Here is a 12,602-nt window from a genome sequence, read left to right as displayed (position 1 = left end):
TTCAATAATCAATGTTTTGCCGCGCCATTCCATATCAAATGGTTTTGCGGCATTCCAATAATTCATGGTGTGCCGTGCAGTCCAATAACAATGTTTCGCCGGCATTCAAAGAATCATTGGTTCTCCGTGCAGTCCAAAATTCATTGGTTTTGCCGCCATTCCAATAATCAATGGTTTTGCCCGCAGCATTCCAATATCATGGTTGTGCCGCGGCATTCAATAATCAAATGGTTTGCCGCGTATTACCAATATCATTGTTGCTGCCGTGCAGTCCAATAATTCAATGGTTTTCCGCGCATTCCAATAATCAAGGTTTTGCCGCATTCCAAATAATCAATGGTTTTGCCCGCGCATTCCAATAACATTGTGTTCTCCGTGCAGCTCCAATAATCAAATGGTTTTGCCTGCGCATTCATAATCATTGGTTGCTGCCGTGCAGTCCAATAATCAATGGTTTGCCGCGCATTCCAATAATCAATGGTTTTGCCGCGCATTCCAATTAACACCCCCCCCCCCTATGGTTTGCCTCGCATTATCCAATAATCATTGGTTCTGCCGCGCATCCAAATATCAATGGTTTTGCCGCGCATTCCATAATCAATGGTTTGCCGCGCATTCCAATAATCAATGGTATTGGCGCCTTCCAATAATCAATTATTTGGTCGCATCCAATATCTATGATTTGTGCGCGATTCCAATAATCAATGGTTTTGCCGCGCATTCCAATAATCAGTGGTTTTTCCGCGCATTCCAATAATCATAGGTTTTGCCCGCATTCCAATAATCATTGGTTGCTGCTGTGCAGTCCAATAATATGGTTTTGCCGCGCATTCAATAATCAATGGTTTGCCGCGCATTCACATAATCAATGGTATTGCCGCGCATTTCCAATAATCAATTATTTTGCGTCGCATTCCAATAATGGTTTTGCCGCGCATTCAATAATCAATGGTTTTGCCGCATTCCAATAATAAATGTTTTGCCGCGCATTCCAAGAAATCAATGGTTTTGCCGCGCATTCCAATACTCATTGGTTGCTGCCGTGCAGTCCAATAATCAATGTTTTGCACGCGCATTCAATAATCAATGGTTTTGCCGCGCATATCAATAATCAATGGTTTTGCCGCGCATTCAATAATCATTGGTGTGCTGCCGTGCAGATCCAATATCAATGGTTTTGCGGCATTCCATAATCATTGGTCTGCCGTGCAGTCCATAATCAATGGTTTTGCGCGCCTCCAAATCTCAATGGTTTGCCGCGCTCATGCAATAATCATGGTTTTGCGGCATTTCCAATAATCAAATGGTTTTGCCGCGCATCCATAATCACTTGGTTTGCGCCGTGCAGAATCCAATAATCAATCTTTGCCCGCGCTATTCAATAATGCACATCGGTTTTGCCGCGCATATCAAAATCACATTGGTTTTGCCGCGCATTCATATCATGGTTGCTGCCGTTCAGTCCAATAATCAATGGTTTTGCCAGCGCATTCCAATAATCATTGTTTTGCCGCGCATTCATATCAATGGTATTGTCCGCGCATTCCAATAATCAATTATTTTGCGTCGCATTCCAATAATCTATGATTTTGCCGCGCATTCCAATAATCAATGGTTTTGCCGCGATTCAATAATCAGTGTTATACGCGCATTCAATAATCAATGTTTTGCCGCGCATATAGAATAATCAACTGGTTTTGGCGCGCTATCCAATAATCATTGGTTGCTTGTGCCGTGCGTCCAATAATCAATGTGTCTTTGTGCCGGCATTCCAATAATCAAATGGTAGTTGCCCGCCATTCCAATAATTCAATTATTTTGACGTCGTTCTATGATTTTGCGCGCTCTCCAATAATCATTTTTGCCGCATCAATAATCAATGGTCTCTCTGCCGCGCCTCTCAATAACAATGCTTTTGCCGCGCATCTCCAATTAATCATGGTCTTATTTGCGGCATTCCAATAATCAATGTTATGACCATGGTTTTGCCGTCGCATTCCAATAAACTCAATGGTTTTGCCGATATCCAATAACACACTCGTTTGCCCGCTCTCTCACCCAATGTTTTGCTGCGCTCCCTCCAATAATCAATGTTTTGCCGCGCATTCCAATAATCATTGTTGTTGCCGTGCAGTCCAATAATCAATGTTTTTGCGCAGCATCCCACATATCAATGCGCTTTTGCCGCGCATTCCAATACATCATGGTTTGCGCGCATCATCCACATGCACATGGTGCTGGCGTGCAGTCACAATCAACTGGTTTTGCCGTGCATTCAAATCAATGGTTGCGCAGTGCAGTCCGATAATCATTGGCTTGCTGCCGGCAGTCCATAATCAAATAGTTTGCCGCGCATTCAATATCAATAGTTTTGCCGCGTCTCCCAATAATCAATGCGTGTTGCCGCGCATTCCAATGATCAATGGTATGGCTTGCCGTGCGCTCATTATCATGCTCTGCTAGCCGCTGCATCTCCAATAATCAATGTTGCTGCGTGTTTCCAAATAATCAGTGGTTCTGCCGTGCATTCCAAGAATCAATGGTTGCGTGATCCGTGCAGCTCCAACTAATCATATAGTTGCTGCCGTGACAGTCCAATAATTCAATGGTTTCGCTGCCGTGCAGTCCAATTATCATGGTTGTGCCGGCATTCCAATAATGACATGGTTGCTGCAAGGGTCTGTCCAATAATCAAGTGGTTGCGTGCCGTTGTCATTCCATATAATCAATGGTTGTGCTGCAGTCCAATAATCCATTGGTTCTGCCCGTGCTGCTCAATACAATAGTTGCTGTCCGTGCAGTCAATAACAGAGTGTGTGCGTGCGTGAGTGTGCGTGCATGTGTCGAGCATCTATCATCCTGTCAAAGGATATTTGTGTAGTCCTTGCAGTTTTGGAGAAAATCAGCATTTTGTGTTTTTCGGGACATTTTTTCACCTACCCCTTAAATTTTCTTGTATATCCTGGATGGTTGTTGTAGTAGTAGTAGTTGTTGTTGTTGTTGCTGTTGTTCTTGTTGTTGTTGTTGCTGTTGCTGTAGTTGTCGTAGTAGTTGCTATATGAGACACATGTGTTGTTGTAGTCGCTGCATTTAGTTTACGTGTTGTTATTGTAATTTAAGAGTGGAAATTTTCTAAGTCCTTGGTCACAAAATATGCTTAAAACTCAAAAATTCCACTTTATCTCGAAAACTACAAGGGCGATCCAGTTGTCCTTTCCCAGGACGATAGTCCTTTTAAAAATAGGTCGTTTGACACTAATTTCGTCCTGATCCTGGTAAGGATTCGGGAGATATAGGCTATTTTCTGTTTACGAAAAAACCATTTTTTCGCGGCTCCTGTAAGGACTTTCGTCCTTTGAGTAGTATATTCTGAAAGCTCTCCAGGAGCACTACCTGGACACCAAATGACACCCTTGTAATCCCTGTAGTTTCCGAGAAAAAGGACATTTTGTTTTTGGGCCACTTTTTGCGACCCACGCCCTGCATTTTTTCAAAAAATTGTTTTGCGCAATCCTAGATATCCTGGTATGCAGTTCGATATATTCGATGCCCAGGACCTCGAGAATGCATGTCCTTTTAAGATTAGAAGGATAACGAAGGATCAGGAGCTAAAAAATAACTGTTTTGCTATGGTAGTAATTCGCCATACAAAAATGTAAACAGAAAAGACTTAAGCAAGGAACTTGCTGTGGTTTTGCAATTTTTATTTTTTTTTAGTTTTGGTCCAAAATCTTAGGTCTATGACTTAAAACTACATAAAGAGTTTTTCTGTTAATATATTATTATTAATTTTTGTTTCTTTTTGCAGAATGGAAAACAATTTAGACGACTGATGACAATTGGTCGCGAAAAGGAACACAACATGTTTCGAGCTTAATCGGGATTCACAGTTTTTTGATAGCATTCTCCTTAGAGAGCCTTATGTTCCTAACTTATAACTAAATAATGCTTTGCTACTAACATTGTTAGAAAAAGAAATTCTGTCTTCACTCAATACTGGTTATGTTTATAATAAAATTATATAAAATATGTCACCAGCAGTTCTTTTCTTTGGCTAAAAGAAACGGGGACGTTTGCAAGATGTAGACGCATCGAGATCATTATTGTCATGGAGGTCCAAGTACTCAAATAGCCAGCGAGCAAACTCGTTCATGTATTTATCCACCTTGGAGACAACTTTGAGGCGAATGACAGCCGGTGGCGGATGCTTGCCAGCTCCCAGGACGCTCACTACAAAATGCTCGCAGTGAAAAATGGCCACGACAACGTCGGCCTCAAGCACTTTCAGTCGCATACCCAACTTAGCAAAGGATTCGGCAAACTGCTTTAGTACAATGTACGTCTTGCTGGTGAACACAGCTGTGTAAAACGAAAGAGAGCGAGACAGAACATAAACATGAATTAAAGTAATAGAAGAGTGTGTGTGTGTGTATGTGTGTGTGTGAGAGAGAGAGAGAACATACTTGAACGCTCTTGGCGTGAGACTAGATAGTATTTGCGCAGTAGACTCTCCGCCTCGGGCGTAAACTCCACCTTGCGCTGTTGGAGCAGTGAAAGAAACTCGCGCATATGCTCATCAGGTATGGATAACATATGGGGATCTGACTCTGGCGCATTCTCTGAGAATTTGCGCAAAGTGTAGTCCCACAAAACCTCATCCACCTGCTCGTCCATGCACAGCGGCAAGCCAAAGATGCTGCAATACAGTTCGGATTAGATTTGATTATTGAATGGTTAAGCGGAAACTTACGGACACAGCTTGGCAAAAGCCGTGGTCTGATTGGCAGCATTTTCGGGCTGCCAGTAGGTCCAGATGGATGCCTCAAGTGGCTGCTCGTTAACCTCTCCACGCTGCGGCGGCAACGGCACGCTGGCATTTTCAATGCACTTCTCAAGCTCCTCGCACTGGTCCCGCAGCAGGCGATTCCAATCGCCCACATAGTAGATACCTTGCTGTGCCAATATCAGCGGACTGGCTGCAATCCAGGTGTGATGTGCAGGCAAAGGAGATACAACTGCCTGCTGTTTGCCATTGTGTGGACCCACAAAACGCGGCGCCAGCTGACCCACGCTGTAGAGCAAGCGATGCGCAATGTAGGTATCGTTGCATAGTACGCACAGGGATATCGGTGGGCGCAGCTCGTCCAGCTCGATGCTGGCCAAGCTGGCAAGCATGGCCATTTTTAGATACACATAGTAGCCCATGGGTATAAATTCCTGACACAACTGCGAGCTCAGCGCGAACACAAAGGCGAAGTCGGAGTTCTTGCCACAGATGAGGCGATACAGCTTTTGGATGGGGCGAGGCATAAGGTTTAGATCGACGAAAGCACCACGAATGTCGTTAGTGGTGAAAAGATGATGGCGCGGTAGCTGTGGTGGGGGTGTTGTATTTTCTTCTTGTTTCTGCTGCTCCTGCTCTATCACATTCTCTTTCTGCTGCATCTCTATTGGTGCATCATGCCAGCTACTTTCGAATTTCATCTCGCCGGGATCGTACGTAGTTATAGTTGAAGGTGGGCTGGCGCTGTCCTTGCCACTGCTGTCTGTGCCAATACCCGTGCTGGGGAGGCTGGCGTGCCGAAAAACCGACTGAGTTGCGGCTTCACTGTTGTTGTTGGTGACCTGCGAGCCTCTGTAGTTGCTACTCTTTGGCGTCGAATGGAACGACTTGAAGTTATAGTTATAGTTGGGCGGTATATTGGGTGTGGGAAGCAGCGCTGGCAGCTGTACAGGCTCCTGCTGTCCAGGCAACGTTACTAGCTCAAACAGCGAATGCGGCTTGAGTATGCGATGGAAGCGTTGGCGGCGACGACGCTCCTGCAGAGTGCAGACAAATGGAGTTTAGATTTCAATATGTAAAATAAATCATCATAAATTTTGTCACACTTACACTTAGCATATTTCTGGGCTGCTGCTGGGCACGCATTGGTATGTCCTCAGTTTGGCTAAAACCAATGCTGCTAGGACGAAATTCCTTCGCATTGAAATTGAGTGTGCTGCGGGAGGCAATGTCCTGTAGTTGAGATTCCGCTTGCAACTCAGATTGGGTTTGGGATTCGAATATGGGTGTAGTATCCGCCACTGGAGTTGCTTCTTTGCCCACAATTGCCTGTTGCAGCTCCTGCATAAACGATAAATCAGCATCAGGCGCTTGGCTGGACTCTATAGATTGCATATCATCCAGATCCTGCTCCATCATATCATTGCTGGCATCATCGATCCAGTTTCTTGCAAAAATCGGCTTGTTTCGCCTATTTGTAGCATTATTCACATTGATATCTTGACGCATAGGTTGTTGGATATACACAGCAGGCTCTTCCGTATTAAGATCTACTACATTGGCGTCAGAGAGCTGTGCAGGCATAGCTTGTGAAGGAGTAGCTTGTGCTGGCTCTGCGGCTTCATCGCTGTCACTATCGCCCCATCGCGATGAAAAGATCAACTCTGTATTGGTGGTCTCCACCATTGGAATATTATTCGCACTACGCTTGAAATGTGTTGAAAATCTAGGAGGGGGCGCACTGGCGTAAATGACATTTGACTGAGCTGGACTCGTTGTCTTTAGCATTGGCAGCAGCTGCGATTGCGCAGTCACCACTGGTTGCTGCACGGACTTCAACCATTTGTTCACCACCTGCTGTTTTTTGAGGCATCCAGCACGCTGCTGCTGCAGCGCCTGGCTCTGCTTTTGGACATTTGTACTTGCAGTCTTTTCTTGTAGAGGCATATTGCTTTCAGTGGGTGTTAAAGGTGGCTCTGGCGTTTTTGAGAGCTTTGTCTTTCGGTTGCGCACGGCGCCAACAGCGGGAAACTCTTCTTCATTGGGCCCAGTGTAATTAAATTGGCGATCACTATTGCTGTTGGCAGTCCAGGGGTTTTTAGGGCAGCTACTGCCACTTATGATTGGTGAGACGTTTGTGCTGCAAAGATTCAAATTAGATTTCGAATATCAAATTTTCTAGAGCGTCTGCTTTTTACATATGGGAGTTGTTGCTGCAGTGCGAATGAGTTGAGGAATTTTGTTGTTGTCTTTTAAGAAGCTGTTGTATATCTTGGGCTGGTGGAGTTACATCATCGTCGTCACGCAAGAAATGAATTAACTGAACGGGATTAGCGCGCTGGCGTCCAGTCTTTGCGCCTCTTTTAGATGGCATGCTTCAAAGATATATGTGGTCGCTGTTGTGCAATAGTAACCAGTGGCCAAATAAAGAGCGCCCAGCTTCAGCTTGCAGTCGTATGTGTGAGCTGTAGGCAAAGTGAATTAGCATATATCTCCCTTTCTCTTCTGTTCTAGATACTTACCACGGATTCGTACTATTATGGGTCGAAAAATGCGATCTATGGTGCGCGGCGTCTGGATGCAGGCGCCTGGCAATACAGCTATCAGTCTATAGGGTTCGGTGATGCGCAGTTTTGCGTATTCGCTCATGGGGCGCGAGCAGTTGGAGCACGGCGGAGCTGCAAATGTAAAAAGCACAGAATAAATGAAAATGTAAATGCATCAATTTTATGCGAATTAGTGAGTGAGTGTGGGCTGTGAAGCTAAACCTGGGCACATACCATTTGTGGAGATGTTTTGTATTGCATTACGGATGCAACCGCTGCCGCAGTACCAAACGGACTGTAGACTGAAGCATACAAAATAGAAACGAGAAAATAGAACATTTGCATCAAGAAGAAGATTTGCGAGACACTCACATATTTGTCTCGGGGGTCGTGAAAGCGGACAGTATGCCGTGTACCAGGCTAAGACCAAACGGATAGAGATGCTGATTGGGATCGAAAAGCACTTGGCGATGCAGCGGCAAATCCAAGAAACGCCACAGTGTGTGCACTTGGGTTATGTCAATGACTTTGAGGCCGCTATCGTTAGCGGCAGACTTTAGTTGAGCGCGCACCAGACTGTAGATGCTATACTTGATGGCATCGGCGAACTGCAGCGGCTCATCGATGGCCAGGCGTAGTAGTTGCGGTGCAAGTGCTCGCAGCTGAGCGAAATGAAAATCCAGGCGTATTATAAGAGGCGCCAGCGCCAGCTCCCGCTTCTGTGAACGCTTATATACGCCCAGAAATTCATTAATATTACCTTCAATGATTTTCAGCAGCTGTGATTCGCGACAAAACTTTTCAACCAATTTCTGCTCGTGAAACCTATAAGTGTGTGTGTGTGTGTGAGAGTGTATTTGTATGTTTTGTGTCCATGCAAGTGCCGCTATTTCTCAATCTATATGTACACATGTATTACTTACTGGCTGTATTGTTCTCCCAAATTATTGTCTACGTTTGAGTTTGAGCTAGATGTAGGTCCTTCGCTTCCAGAGATTATATTCACATTGAACATTTTAGGCAAAGCCTACTTTGCTATTTTAGTTTATGAATTTGAAAAACAACCGCACTGACTTGAGCACAATGTGCTCGGCTCAAGAAGCAATTTTATTGTAATAAAAATGTTAATTGTTATTCAACACTATGCACCCAGTGCTGGTCATCGAGCCAAAATTCATCGATAACTCATTGGTGCGACCGCCGATATTCAAAAAAGTTCATAGAAATGTATTTTGCGATTTATTCTACACCACTAAAAAAAAAAAGGAAGCATTGGTCTTCACACAAATTTATTTGTTGTACAATTCTTGTGTATCGTCGCTCCACCACCACTCCACTTTAATGCCCACTCTTAAAAAACAATTCTTTCAGTTCATTTACACACACAACATTTAAATCGAACGGAAAGCGTTTTAGACTTTAATTGGACATTAAAAAAATGGTATAATTGTGTATGAGTTGTAGTAGCTCCTTAACGGTTGGACTTGGCCACACGCTCCAATTCGTCCTTCTTCTTAATGGCATACGAGTTGGAGGAACCCTGCAAAAATAATGAAATTTATTAATAAGGCTGCGTAATATATTTTAATTGTTTAAGCTAAGCGGATATAATTTTAATGGCTGTTCTTCTACGTTTCTCGTGTGCATTGAACTAGAGTCTGTCACAAGCACAAGGATAATAAAAGTTTACTTTAGTCCAAAAGCGAGTCTGCGACAATATACGATGACATGATGCAGAATTAGACTGGACATAATTAAGATATCTAAATCAACTCCTAATGTTGTCAACTATCGAGGCGATTATTAAGCTGTTCTTCTACGTTTCTCGTGTGCATAGGACTTAAATCTGTCACAAGCACAAGGATAATAAAAGTATGTTTGCTTTTGTCCAAAAGCGAGTCTACGACAATATACTATGACATGATGCAGAATTAGACTGGACATAATTAAGATATGTAATATAACGCAAGCTATGGAGCAAGCAGACCGAGCTGTCATCAGTTCAACATATATAACCAACGTTGTTGAACGTTAGGAGGAGCGCCTCCTAATCTTCCCAACAAGCGAGGCGTCGATCTTTGGTTATACACTACGAGGCTTTAGAGTAAACACTCTTGCTGCTGTGTCAGTAGCTTACCTTGGCGGCGTTGATGAGCTCATCAGCCAAGCACTCAGCAATTGTCTTGATGTTCCTGAAGGCAGCCTCACGAGCACCGGTGCACAGCAGCCAGATAGCCTGCAAATAAGAAAAATATTAGTTTCAGAGTTAAGATGTCTCGCTGTTTAGCGTTTCTAAAAGGCTGTCACTTCAATTCATACGCCAAATGTCTGCTAATTACACATAAAGACGCTACGGATATGATAGGATATTTGTTCTAGCCAAACGTTATAAGAATACAGTCTCATTAAGGAACTGTATGCCATTGCTGCCGGCCATGAAGAACAATAGCGAGTTGTTGTAGCAGCTGTATCCTTACCTGGTTGACACGACGCAAGGGGGAGACATCCACAGCCTGGCGACGGACTGTACCAGCACGACCGATACGCGTGGAGTCCTCACGTGGGCCAGAGTTGATGATGGCGCTCACCAAGATCTGAAATTTATAAATTTGATATATTAATAAACAATTGCTCTCTATAAAAATTTCAGTTTTACACGTGTTTTAAGATAAATGTTGTTTTAAGTTCCAAGAGAGCAGGAAGAGGAATAAAATATCTTCAAGCACTAGGATATTAAAACATTTTTTAATATGAGTCCATTTAAAAGAGATGCTTAGTGCAGCCTAGTTTTAGCTGCCTAGCATTGAGTAGGACTACTATGTATAATTTTCGTTTTAGACAGTAAGTTTTTAAGCATTGGGTAACAGAGTTTGAGTGTGGTTTTAAGTTCCAAGAGAGCAAGAAGAGGCTAATATATCTTCAGGCACTAGGATATTAAAACCCCATAATATTAGTCCATTAAAAAATAAAACAAGTGCAGCATGCAGTTTTAATCTCCAGCATTAGGAGAACACTATGGATATATAGGGAGCGCTATGTTTGTGATTTAAACTTTATTAAGGTTAACATTTTTAAGCCAATGCCCTTAAGAGGAATAGCAAATCATGGGATTTGGTGTAGTCCAATTGAATACTGCACTAGTGTCGAGAGCACTAATGCAGTTTTAGTTTGGACATAGTAGGGTACTGAAACTCTGATTGACAGTTTGAATGTGGTTTTAAATTCCAAGAGAGCAGGAAGAGGCTTATTTATCTTCAGGCACTAGGATATTAAAACCCTATTCAATATGAGTCCATTTAAATAGATGCTTAGTGCAGCATCCAGTTTAATCTGCCTAGCATTGAGGAGGACTACTATAGATATTTTTTGGTTTTTGTTTTGGATATACTAAGTTATTCAAACTCTGGCTAACAGTTGGGAGTGTGGTTTTAAGTTCCAAGAGAGCAGGAAGAGGCTAATATATCTTCAGGCACTAGGATATTAAAACCCTATTTTAATATTAGTCCATTTAAATAGATGCTTAGTGCAGCATGCAGTTTAATCTGCCTAGCATTGAGGAGGACTACTATGGATATCATAGGGACGCTGTTGTTGATTTTAAACTTTATTAAGGTTAACATTTTTAATCCAATGCCCTTAAGAGGAATAGTAAATCATGGGATTTGGTGTAGTCCAATTGAATACTGCACTAGTGTCGAGAGCACTAATGCAGTTTTAGTTTGGACATACTAGGTTATTTAAGGTCTGGATTAACAGTAATATTGTAGTTTTAAGTTCTGAGAGCACAGGAGAGATTATTTAATCTGCAAGCACTAGGAAAAGACTTAACTATTATCTAAGTCCACTTTGAGATATATGCCCAGTACGTGTTTATCTTGAAACGTCTGATATATAGATGGACTGTACTTAAATATATGATTTGTTTTGTGGTTTCAAGTTCCAGGAGAGTACGAAGAGAAAGTTACTTTGAACACTAGGATATTGAAACAAGTTTAATCTGCGTGGACATTCTACCTGTCGTCCATGTAAAGTTTTGTATTCATGGACGCAGTTTAGCATGTCACGGTGCAATTTGAAAAAACAGAGTAAAAAAAACTAAAACAGTAAAAAATAGGCGTACCTGGAGTGGGTTCTCGCCGGTGAGCAAGTGAATGATCTCGAAGGAGTGCTTGACAATGCGGCAGGCCATGAGCTTCTTGCCATTGTTGCGTCCCTTCATCATCAGGGAGCAGGTCAGACGTTCTACAATGGGGCACTGGGCCTTGCGGAAACGCTTGGCAGCATAGCGACCAGCCGAATGGGGCAGGTAGCGTGCGAACTTCTCCTTGACGGAAATGTAATCCTGGAGCGAAATATCGTTGACAGTCACATCATCGCAGGACCAACGACCGAACAGCTTGATCTCAGGCAGTTCAGTGGTAGCCACCACGGTTGTGTCCACTACAGCCTCAGCAGCCTCGGCCTCCATGGGCGCCGCCGACTCCTCGATGTTCTCCACAACGTTCTCTGCTACGTCAGCCATGCTGCAATACAAATAAATTCCAAGTTACAGTAAGACAGTGGGCTTAACACAACAATATTTAGGATACTTGTAGTTTTGTTCTGTTGGTTTTTGACTTTATTAAGGTTTATATCTTTGAGACGATACCCTTAAGAGGAATAGTAAATCATAATTATATTATGGTCCAATTGAATACCACAACGGCGTGAGTTCACTGCTGCAGTTTTAGTGTGGACGTAAAAGTCAGAATAAAAAAAGAAGCGGCAATGAATAACAAAATAACAATTGAATTTTACTCCTGCTGCCAACACGTGTGAGTGGACAACACACATACACGCACACAAACAAAAAAAAAAAAAAGAAAATAGCACCGTTTTTAACCTCACTTGAAGTGAGAAATGCCGTTCACGCTAAGTTTCTGCAATTTGCACAATATTCTAGCACAAAATTATGATTGGCTGCACTTAAATGCAATGCTTAGTTAACAATTTGCGTATTTTCACTTTATTTTGCAATATAAATCTTACATTTTTCACGGAAGAAATCGGTGTACGATGTAAGCGCAAAGACGTACGCCTGAAAAAGAACATGTCAAAGCAGTGTGCGTCAATACCACGAATGTAAATTTCCGGCTAGAGCGCAGGGTTGATTTTTGTTGGTATTTTATTATTGAAGTGCTAAACTTTAACAGCAACTGTTACTTCAACCAACAGCACACTGTCATCTTATACCAAATGGCAACAACAATAACAACAATGTCATTGTTGTTTAA

At 42.7% G+C, this 12,602-nt stretch overlaps 3 protein-coding genes and 6 non-coding genes across 9 annotated transcripts; all 9 read right to left on the bottom strand.

Moving 5' to 3' along the window:
- Positions 1-3,734: 3,734 nt before the first annotated feature.
- On the bottom strand, positions 3,735-7,078 carry LOC108604952. Its single transcript, XM_017994522.2, has 5 exons — positions 7,074-7,078; positions 5,894-6,923; positions 4,751-5,820; positions 4,464-4,696; positions 3,735-4,359 (listed from the first exon to the last, which is right to left on the bottom strand). The coding sequence occupies exons 1-5, from the start codon at positions 7,076-7,078 to the stop codon at positions 4,055-4,057; spliced, it is 2,643 nt and encodes an 880-aa protein (XP_017850011.1). The 3' UTR covers positions 3,735-4,054.
- LOC108607059 lies at positions 6,381-8,412 on the bottom strand. Its single transcript, XM_017997672.1, has 6 exons — positions 8,253-8,412; positions 7,702-8,154; positions 7,564-7,631; positions 7,306-7,461; positions 6,982-7,248; positions 6,381-6,923 (listed from the first exon to the last, which is right to left on the bottom strand). Exons 1-5 carry the CDS (start codon positions 8,342-8,344, stop codon positions 7,100-7,102), a joined length of 918 nt encoding a protein of 305 aa, XP_017853161.1. The 5' UTR covers positions 8,345-8,412; the 3' UTR covers positions 6,381-6,923; positions 6,982-7,099.
- A 189-nt stretch (positions 8,413-8,601) lies between these two features.
- Positions 8,602-12,441, bottom strand: LOC108607060 (40S ribosomal protein S5a). Its single transcript, XM_017997673.1, has 5 exons — positions 12,358-12,441; positions 11,450-11,852; positions 9,807-9,923; positions 9,467-9,565; positions 8,602-8,869 (listed from the first exon to the last, which is right to left on the bottom strand). Exons 2-5 carry the CDS (start codon positions 11,849-11,851, stop codon positions 8,801-8,803), a joined length of 687 nt encoding a protein of 228 aa, XP_017853162.1. The 5' UTR covers position 11,852; positions 12,358-12,441; the 3' UTR covers positions 8,602-8,800.
- On the bottom strand, positions 8,948-9,084 carry LOC117134967. The gene has a single exon (XR_004458935.1). It is a non-coding gene; the product is annotated as a small nucleolar RNA psi28S-1192 (small nucleolar RNA).
- Positions 9,136-9,276, bottom strand: LOC117134966. Its single transcript, XR_004458934.1, has one exon. It is a non-coding gene; the product is annotated as a small nucleolar RNA psi28S-1192 (small nucleolar RNA).
- On the bottom strand, positions 9,626-9,769 carry LOC117134965. The gene has a single exon (XR_004458933.1). It is a non-coding gene; the product is annotated as a small nucleolar RNA psi28S-2876 (small nucleolar RNA).
- Positions 10,359-10,512, bottom strand: LOC117134963. Its single transcript, XR_004458931.1, has one exon. It is a non-coding gene; the product is annotated as a small nucleolar RNA psi18S-1854 (small nucleolar RNA).
- LOC117134972 lies at positions 10,909-11,063 on the bottom strand. The gene has a single exon (XR_004458940.1). It is a non-coding gene; the product is annotated as a small nucleolar RNA psi18S-1854 (small nucleolar RNA).
- LOC117134964 lies at positions 11,923-12,075 on the bottom strand. The gene has a single exon (XR_004458932.1). It is a non-coding gene; the product is annotated as a small nucleolar RNA psi18S-1854 (small nucleolar RNA).
- Positions 12,442-12,602: the final 161 nt, after the last annotated feature.

The sequence above is a fragment of the Drosophila busckii genome, chromosome X (assembly GCF_011750605.1).
Source record: "Drosophila busckii strain San Diego stock center, stock number 13000-0081.31 chromosome X, ASM1175060v1, whole genome shotgun sequence".
NCBI lineage: Eukaryota > Metazoa > Arthropoda > Insecta > Diptera > Drosophilidae > Drosophila > Drosophila busckii.
This window is presented reverse-complemented; position numbering and strand designations above follow the sequence as displayed.

Bases quoted from the DNA above. Each gene is read 5' to 3' on its own strand.
- LOC108604952 (XM_017994522.2), bottom strand. The intron at 5,821-5,893 runs GTAAGTGTGACA...TGCACTCTGCAG, and splicing joins AGCCCAGAAATATGCTAAGT to GAGCGTCGTCGCCGCCAACG. The intron at 4,360-4,463 runs GTATGTTCTCTC...CGTTTTACACAG, and splicing joins CTCACGCCAAGAGCGTTCAA to CTGTGTTCACCAGCAAGACG.
- LOC108607059 (XM_017997672.1), bottom strand. From the start codon at position 8,344: ATGTTCAATGTGAATATAATCTCTGGAAGCGAAGGACCTACATCTAGC. The intron at 8,155-8,252 runs GTAAGTAATACA...ACACACTTATAG, and splicing joins TTGGGAGAACAATACAGCCA to GTTTCACGAGCAGAAATTGG. The intron at 7,632-7,701 runs GTGAGTGTCTCG...TGTATGCTTCAG, and splicing joins ACGACCCCCGAGACAAATAT to TCTACAGTCCGTTTGGTACT.
- LOC108607060 (XM_017997673.1), bottom strand. From the start codon at position 11,851: ATGGCTGACGTAGCAGAGAACGTTGTGGAGAACATCGAGGAGTCGGCG. The intron at 9,566-9,806 runs GTAAGGATACAG...TCTTATTTGCAG, and splicing joins CCTTGCGTCGTGTCAACCAG to GCTATCTGGCTGCTGTGCAC. The intron at 8,870-9,466 runs GTAAGCTACTGA...TTATTTTTGCAG, and splicing joins AGCTCATCAACGCCGCCAAG to GGTTCCTCCAACTCGTATGC.